The 9,536-nt window shown below is 40.2% G+C and overlaps 1 protein-coding gene across 1 annotated transcript in view; it reads right to left on the bottom strand.

Moving 5' to 3' along the window:
* clip1b (CAP-GLY domain containing linker protein 1b) overlaps positions 1-9,536 on the bottom strand; it is a gene marked incomplete in the record, with an annotated part of 106,130 nt that overhangs the window by 46,676 nt on the left and 49,918 nt on the right. Inside the window, 2 exon segments of the mRNA XM_014023516.1 lie at positions 1,312-1,407; positions 2,454-2,615. Of these exon segments, the coding sequence (XP_013878970.1) occupies positions 1,312-1,407; positions 2,454-2,615 (258 nt within the window).

Below are 9,536 nucleotides of genomic sequence, written 5' to 3'. Positions count from 1 at the left end.
GTGTGTATGTACGTGTGTATGTATGTATGTATGTATGTATGTATGTATGCATGTATGTATGTTTTTAAGGAATCAGGTCGCATTTGCAACCATGCTAGCTGTTGTTTTCACAATCTCAGGTACAATTTTTGGTACGCAAAGGAGATTTATGACATTCCATCTGGTGCACTTTTTTTTTTTTGATCGCGCATGCGCACCTGTGCACCGCTTATGTGCAACTCTGCCCATTTTAGCTCTGAAACATGTTTTTATATCCAAGTGTTTCAGCCTTTTAACATATCAAAGTTTTTGCCAGCCTCTGCCTATGCAGAAACTTGAATCAGCTGTTTATTAACATTATTTTTATGTACGGTTGGGTATTGAAAGGGTTTAAATCGATACCGGTGCTAAATCGATACTTTCAAAACTGTACCGGTTCCTAAACGGTATTTAAATTAGTACTTTAAAAACAATTAAATAAAACACACTCACTCGTAGGTTAATGAAGCAATGACTATTTCTGAGCCAGCTATTTCTTGCTTGCTTGCTTACTTACTTATTTATTATCACAGCGCTGTTTATAGCTACGTGCTTGTGTAACACCGGGCGAACAATTTGTTCAAAACCTCTCGTGATCTGCTCAGCTTCGTCTCCTTCACCTCTCTCCAGGAAGTGTTTACAAGTTCTGCCTTTCTCAAGATCACCAAAAACACAGTTTAATCACTGCTTTCACCATGTCGTCGTATCACGCCGCACGCTCATATTCCTAAACAAAAGCAGTTCTCTCCAGYAGGAAATTTGCTGTCAARCAATCCAAGAGTTAAGCCACGGACAGAATTCTGCTAACATCAAAATCGTAAGCGTGCTATACTCGCTTCTACCCAAACCACCGGAAAGGAGGTTCTGAAACAGCGCGGCTGTGGAGCGTGCTTGGAGAGATGCATTTGGCCGAGACCGAGCCGAGTTGAACCGCGTAAAGAGCATCTGTGGGGATTGTGTGTCAAGGCTGTTACTGTTAACAWTGATCACCAGAGGGCTTTTGAGGCACCGAAATAAGGCACCAAAGTTAATGTTGTGTTTCGGTCTGTTTACCTCCGTTGATGTTTGTCCTGGTGCCCTACTGGAACCGAGTTTCTGTACCCAACRCTATTTGTATGAATARACCTAGTTGATCAGTACATCAAAGTTTCTTAAAACCTAAGACTATCTTTATCCAAGAAATGTGCAAAAACATGAACAGGATGCTTCAAAATGTTTAATGTAAGTATGAGTGTGTATGGAAACAGAGTTATTAACAGAAATGTCCCCTTTAGTTCCTTTCCTTTTTCTTACCAGGCGGGTTAGCTGCTTTTCCAGAGAAGTTCTATCTTGCTGAACAAACTGAAGCTCTTTCGATTTGCTCTCCAGGTTAACACTTAACTCACTGATCTGTTGAGACACATGGCACACAAGTGGAAAAATAAACACAGCTGAAAATCATCCATTATTTATGTAGCTTTAATAATCCGTACATATACACTCACCAACCACTTTATTAGGTAAACCTGTCCAACTGCTCAAGAACAGGAAACTGAGGCTACYATTCGCACAGGCTCACCAAAATTGGTCAATAGAAMATTGGAAAAATGTTGCCTGGTCTGATSAGCCACGATTTCTGCTGCAACATTCGGATGGTAGGGTCAGAATTTGGCATCAACAACATGAAAGCATGGATCCATCCTGCCTTGTATCAACGGTTCAGGCCGGTGGTGGTGGTGAAATGGTGCGAGGGATGTTTTTCTGGCACACTTCAGGCCCATCAGTGCCAATTGAGCATTTTGTCAATACTACAGCCAACCTGGGTATTGTTGCTGACCATGTCTATCCCTTTATGACCACAGTGTACCATCTTCTGCTGGCTACTTCCAGTAGGATAACGCACCATGTCATAAAGCGTGAATCACCTCAGACTGGTTTCTTCAACACAACAAGTACACTGTAATTGAATGGCCTCTACAGTCACCAGATCTCAATCCAATAGAGCACATTTGGGATGTGGTGGAACYAGAGATTTGCATCATGGATGTGTAGCTGACAAATCTGCAGCAACTGCGTGATGCTATCACATCAATATGGACCAGACTCTCTGAGGAATGTTTCCAGTACCTTGTTGAATCTCTGTCACAAAGGACTAAGGCAGTTCTGAAAGCAAAAGGGGGTCCAACCCGGTACTAGCAAGATGTACCTAATAAAGTGGCCGGTGAGTGTATATCAACATACTGTATAACCAGAGGGGAAAAAAACTGTAAATGCTGAGCAAGATTGACTTTTAACAAAATTTGTTGAAGAATGATTTGTATGATTGTTAAAGTTAAAACAAACAGAACAGAAGCAGTCATTTAAAAATAAAGCTACACATTTTGAAATTTACAACAACTGGCAAAATAAACTATAAATAGAAAAGAAATGAGGAATGTTTTGTGTTCTTCACAAACCTTTTTCTCCTGAGCCTGAATCTGATTCTTGAGGTTACTGGTCTGCTGCTGCGACAGGGATGCAGCATCGTCCTTCTGCTGGGATTCCTGGAGCCTAAGCTGAAGGTCTGACACCTCCCTCTCCAGCTCCATAATCCTGGAGCGCTCAGACACTGTGGCCACCTATAGCACCGGATGTAGAGTGGAGGTAAGGGCATGTAGAAGATGGTCTCACATATCTCGTGTTAATATTATCAAAATTAAAATTGTTTTACAATTTTTTTAATGCAATTCAACATTGCAGATGTACGTAGCTATATATATCTCCCATTTTTTTTAACTCAGCTTCAAAATTATTTTATGTGTCAGAGCCTGTATGATATGACAAAAATAAATACAAATAAATAACCAGCTCAATCAGATTTTTGAGGATGAAGATGCAGGTAAACGTCCGAAGGGTTTGACATGTAGGCTATGTGACAGAACTTTCCTCGTCTATTTTACTGCTTAGCTATGTTAACTTTTGTAAATACCACTGTCTATGAACCCCAACTAGGTCTGCTACTTCTTCAAATTAGCTTGACTTCAACAGGCTAGAAGCCACGGCAAAACCCCAAAACAACTTAGAAAAACAATTGCGTTCATTCTCTTCAATACACCGCTCCCTCACGTTCGTCATGGCATTCCCACGTGACTTGGTGACATCAGCGCAAAGGATCAATAGCCTATATGCCACGGTCATTATGACGCATTTCCGGTAAAATTCTGGCCACGCTCCTCCCTTCCATTTTCTGGTTACTGCCTATGTTTTTAGAGTAAGCTCCTAATACAAGTCCGTGAAAAAGTCACAAAAGTTAAAGCATCTGTGAGATACTGGTATAAAACATGAGTTCTTTTGTGTGCCGTTGTGTCCACTAACCAGCAGTACGATAGAGTATTTAGTTTTTATCCATTTTCCTCTTGATGAGGAGTAAAGGTGACAGCTGTGGATCAGCTCACGCTTGCGTTTGTAATCGGCATTTCTAACCTGAGGATATTCAAGAGTCAGCATCAGAAATGAGAAGATGGAGGTTATAAAAGGGAAATGTACAATTATCCCCCTTTACTGTCAAGATGAGAGAGGGAAAACCACCTCCAGAGGACAGCTAGCAGGAAGCTAACACACAGAAGCGGTACAGGTACAGCAGGTGTGTGTGTGCACGTACATTTGTGTTATACAAATAAATGTTTTTATGCGACTTTGTCATGAGATTTATGCAAAAGTAAAAACTTGTTAGAGTGTATATTACAGCATAGACAAAAGCCGAGCGACGAGCGCACCCCACTCCCCCCGAGCACCGAGAGCTGCAAAACCTCCGCCTGATAATCATTACGTTTTCAGTTCACCTACGTCAGGGAAAACGATCCAAACCATACAAGTAGCCCATCAATTTAAAGACCAGACTCTGCTCTTTCCAACAATATAAGTGTCACAGCTCTACGTGAAAATTTCACAGAACAAGCAGCCAAGGAATAGTGAAAAAGGCTAAATTCTGGAACCATAAACACGAACGTCTTTCCTTTGTTTTTATGGCTTTAATSCACTTTGAAGTGATTTTTTTTTCCACTTGGCTGGACCTGTACGTCTCCTGTGTTAATGTTGGTACATGTAATATGCTAATTCTGTACTGTGGCGATCATTAAGAGTCGTTGTAGTTGAAAAAATCTTTCGCTAACACTGTGTTGACCGTGAACCGGAAGTGGTCGGAGTGGCCCCAAGTGCTGGACCGGATGTCCGTGGCATATATAGGCTATTGGAGGCACATCAAACTCTGCCTCCAGATTGCGCAATCCTTTCAACCATGCTCCGTCTCCTCTTGAATTGTGCAACCCCTGCTGCAAGTTGTGTAGTGAGAGCAGAGTATGTCTCTACAGTTGCTGGTCATTAAATTAAAATATCATGAAAAAATTTATTTATTTCTGTAATTCCATTCAAAACTCCAAGTAAAACTTGTATTAATTCATTACACACAGACTAATATATTTCAAATGTTATGTCTTTTAATTTTGCTGATTATGATTGACAACTAACGAAAATCCCAAATTCAGTATCTCAGAAAATTAGAACACTGTGAAAAGGTTCAATTTTGAAGACGCCTGGTGTCACACTCTAATTCGCTATTTAACTCAAAACACCTGCAAAGGCCTTTAATTGTTCTCTCAGTCTAGTTCTGTAGGCTACACAATAATGAGGAAGACTGCTGAATTGACACTTGTCCAAAGACAAAAATTGACACCTTGCACAAGGAGGGCAAGACACAAAGGCCATTGGTAAAGAGGCTGGCTGTGTGTCAAAGCACATTAATAGAGAGGCAAAGGGAAGGGAAAGATATGGTAGAAAAAAGTGTACAATCAATAGGGATAACTGCACCCTGGCGAGGACTGTGAAACAAAATCTAAACGTGGGGGACATTCACAAAGTGTGGACTGCAGTTGGAGTCAGTGCTTCAAGAACCATCACACACAGATATATGAAAGACATGGGTTTTCAGCTGTCACATTCCTTGTGTCAAGCCACTCTTGAACCACAGACAGCGTCAGAATCATCTGGCCTGGGCTAAAGACAAAATGGAATTAACTGCTTCTGAGTGGTCCAAAGTCATGTTCTCTGATGAAAGTAAGTTTTGCATTTCTTTTGGGAACTATGGTCCCAGAGTCTGAAGGAAGACAGAAGAGGAACAGAATCCACACTGTTTGGTGATCTAGTGTAAAATTTTCACAGTCAGTGATGGTTTGGGGTGCTATGTCATCTGCTGGTGTTGGTCCATTGTGTTTTCTGAGGTCCAAGGTAAATAGAGCCATGTACCAGAAAGTTTTAGAGCACTTCATGCTTCCTGCTGCTGACCAACTTTATGGAGATGCAGATTTTTCTATTTCCATTTTCCAACAGAACTTGGCACCTGTACACAGTGCCAAAGCTACCAGTACCTGCTTTAAGGACCATGGTATCCTTGATCTTAATTGGCCTCAACCCCATAGAAAATCTATGGGGTATTGTGAAGAGGAAGATGCCATACGTCAGACGCAACAATTCAGAAGAATTGAAGACCAGTATTAGAGCAGCCTGGGCTCTCATAACACCTGAGAAGTGCCACAGACTTTTTTGTATTACTCTTAAGTAACATTCTAATTTTCTGAGACAATGAATTTGGGATTTTCATTAGTTGTCAGTTATAATCATTAAAATCAAAAGAAATAATATTTGAAATATATCAGCCTGTGTGTAATGAATAAATTCAAGTTTCACTATTTGAATGGGATTATTGAAAAACGTCAACTTTTTCATGATATTCTAATTTTATGACCAGCACCTGTATATGTCGCCAGTAAAATGTTTCTTAAATGTTTTGATATGCCTAACACTCCACAGTTTATTTTATAAATAAACATTTGTGTAACGTGTTCTGTGAGCTGAAACAGCTGAGAAAAGACATGAGTGGAGGCTGGAAGTTCTCAGGTTCATAGGCACTAGTAAGCTCAGAGATTACTCTGAGCTGCAGAAGAAGTAACAAAAAGTTACAGTTAGCATGCTAAGTGCAGCATTTTTGGTACCTGCTTTGTAAACGTTCATTTTAATAAAGTAAAATGTAAAAGTGTAAAAGTACACCAGAGATCTATTAATTGTTTTCACTTTTGCCAAACCAGACTTTTAGAATGGAGAATTCTATAAGCCACTTTCATAAGACAGATCAGCGAAATCACCGCACAGACCGGTCTGGCTTTAAGCTCCCCCGGGTCATTCATAAAATCACAGGAGAAGCTGACCAGGTCCCACTTACATGTACACATTCAGAAATGAATCCAATAGCTCGAAACAAAAAGAGGCTTGGAGCAGATCTCATCTCGGCTGAATTGAACCGCAACGCATTTATTGTGTGACAGATGTCTACCTTGTATCAAACAAAACAAACTGCATTAACTTACTTTAGCAATCCTGTGGTTCAATATGTTTTAAACTAACTATAAAGTTGCTGTTCTGTGTCATATTTAATATTCCATTGGTAATAAATCTGTTGATTATTCCTGTGGTCGCTGTCTGTCTTCAGTTCATTATCATTTTTTGAGCCGTGGAACCGCGGGTTGCTTTTTCGCAAGTCGGTCTGCCCGGCTCTGATACTACCTCGCTTGGGGGCTCAGAGGTGTGTCAGAGGCAGCGCCCCCCACCCGTGTTTTTTTCTGAATGAACCAAGAAGGACAGAACACGTGTCAGTCCTGGACAGAGCTGTCTTGTGAATGAGGCTTTATTTTAAAGCTCAATCTTCTAAAGTGGAGTTTCAATGGAAGCAGCATAAGACCCACACCACAGCTGAGACAAAAGCCAAACAATAGGTCATTAGTGTTTTTTTGCCAGAGAACTGGATCTTTGGGGTGGGTTTAGGGTCGTCATTTTCAGCTGGTTGTTGGCTGGAATCCTCTTTGGGTTTCTTGTATGCTTTCAGAAAAGCCCAGTTAGGATAACCGCACTGCTCCAGGGCCTGTTTTGTGTGTGACTTCTCTTTCTCCCTGGCTCCTCCTGACTTTGTGAGGACACTGTCTGCTTTGTGGTACAGAGCCCTGATGACTCCTAACTTGTGTTCCAGTGGGTGATTCCCATCACCCACTGGAACACAAGTTAAATCCCCAAAACTCCAAAACACATTACAACAATGATTGGTTCACCCCAAAGATCCAGTTCCCCGGCAAAAACAGAGTAATATTGTATACGCTGCTAAGTGCCAGGAAGACTGTGATCAGTTATACATCAGGGAAACAAAACAGCCACTGTTCAAAAGAATGAGCCAGCACAGATCAACATCTATAGGCCAGGACTCTGCAGTTTACACTCATGTACAGGCCAGCGGTCACTCTTTCAGGGATGAAGATGTTCTCATCCTTGATAGAGAGGAACGTTGGTTTGAGAGAGAAGTAAAGGAAGCCATTTTTGTGAAGAAAAACCGTCCACCATTAAACAGAGGTGGAGGCCTTCGTGTCAAGTTGTCCTCCTCCTACAATGCTGTTAGTGCAAGTACGACTCAGCCCCCGTGAGCAAAAGGTGTGAATCAAGGTCCCAAAGACAGTCAGTTGATAGGGCACGACCCTCTATGAACAACAGAGCTAATCAAGGCACTAACAACCTATTGTTTGGCTGATGGTCCTGTTTTGCATGTGACTAACCTGTTTGTCCTGTTCGAAGCAGTGCTTATAAGACTGAGTTCACCTGAAACTCCTCAGACTGAAGAAGTCTCTCGGAGAAGAGACAAAACATTTCATTGAAGAAGAACCCGTCCAGGGTAAATATTTTTCTTTTTGATGTTATAATAAAACCATTCTTCAACAATTTAAACTGTTAGCCGGAAAACAAACTATCCTTCTGAAAATGGCTTCAGCTGTCATGAAATACAATGAGCAGTTGTTCTTCAATGCTAGGGTATTCCCATACATATTGCCTATTGTCATGAATAAAGCCAGTGGAGAAAACAGCATGACTCAATTCTGATGGTGGACGTAAGTGCCAGCATTACCCTAGAGTCCTCTAAATCCCTCTGGAGTTTTTCAGCTTTGGTCTTTTCAAAGAGCAGGTTCTGCTCAAGCTCCTTTATGTGGGCATGCTCCAGCCTGGTCTGCGTCTGTTAGTAAGAAAAAGCATGAAGAGGAGAGAAAACACCAATGCAACATACCAGCCTTAAGCAACAGACAGAAAAAAAGGCTTTGAAAAGAAGAGCAGCAAGTGATGGACTGATTGGATTTTTTTTCAACATTTTGTCGTTTGAAATAATCTGAGTTAATCATTGTTTTAATATCCTATTTCTCAGATATGTTCATTTGATTTTCTCTTCAGCACTTGAAATAAACTACCTTAGTAACTAATTCTTCACAAGAGAGAAGAAGATGCATGTAACAAGCATAATAAACGAAGATGAAAGCAAGTAAGAAGAAAGACAACAATTACAAAAAAGGATATGAAAATGGTAATGTCATTAAAGGCAGATGGAGAATGAATGGTTTAATAAAACGGAGTAGGAAAAATGARGAGTTAGACATTGAAAAAGTTAAAATGTACAGCGGAAGGAAAACCTTTGAAGGAAAGATTGCTTTAAATTAGTTATTTTATTAAAACAACTTCAGTGTTCTTTCCTGGTTTTTGCTATAAAAAGAAAATGGAGCAAAAGTAGTGAAAAAGAACACTCGGAATTTGAAAAGAAAGGTTATGTTTTGAGTTTAAAGTGTAAATATTAGGAGGGATAAAGAGTCAATTTCATTGACAAAAATTATTAAGAAAAAAGGTTGTCCTTCAAGCTAATCTGGAGGAAATGCATCCTGCTGTGCTCCTAAACCCAACTGGATTTGTTTCATCTTCTTCATCGTCATCWTCATTATTGTATCTGATAGTTATTGGTACACTTTTACTCGGTTAACTACATAAAAATTATTTTGAATTTCTTCATATCTCCATCCCTTCTCTCCCTCAGATCTGCCTCCACCTCTCTGTACCTTATGCCTATCCCACCACCATTTGGACCCATGCATTCAGAAACTCTGCCCCCTGACTCTGGAACTCAATACCCGCTGAAATAAGAAATATCACCTCTCTCTCACTATCCAGTAATGATGTGCAGATAGATACTGAAATATCGATACTACTGATACTAGAACTTTATGTTCTGGAATTGATACTAAAATCAAAACATCGATAATTTGATACTTTAGTTACTTCACATAATGTACATCATTAACAGGAACATAGTGGAAAATAACTACCGGTAAACTATTCCAATCTTGTCTTAATCATATGTTGTTGAGGGAACTACTTTTTCTTCCGCTTGAGCAATGCATAAGCACAGTGGCACGTCAGTCACTCAGTCTGTAGATGTATGTATGTATGGCAGGTCATTTTAACATAAAATCTGCTTTGTCTGACTGTCTGTAATTAAATTCTAGATGAGGGGTTCCCAAACTTTTTTATGCCATGGCCCCCCCAAACAGCATTAGCTTTGGCCAAGGACCTTCTTGCAAACCCACAAACAATGCTACAAAATATACAAAGTTTTTAGAATATTTTTCCCACTTTTATTCACTATTCAAAAA

This window comes from Austrofundulus limnaeus, unplaced genomic scaffold (genome assembly GCF_001266775.1).
Source record: "Austrofundulus limnaeus strain Quisiro unplaced genomic scaffold, Austrofundulus_limnaeus-1.0 Scaffold374, whole genome shotgun sequence".
NCBI classification, from domain to species: Eukaryota; Metazoa; Chordata; class Actinopteri; order Cyprinodontiformes; family Rivulidae; genus Austrofundulus; species Austrofundulus limnaeus.
The sequence above is the reverse complement of the archived record's forward strand: the minus strand, read 5'-3'. Positions and strand labels throughout refer to the sequence as shown.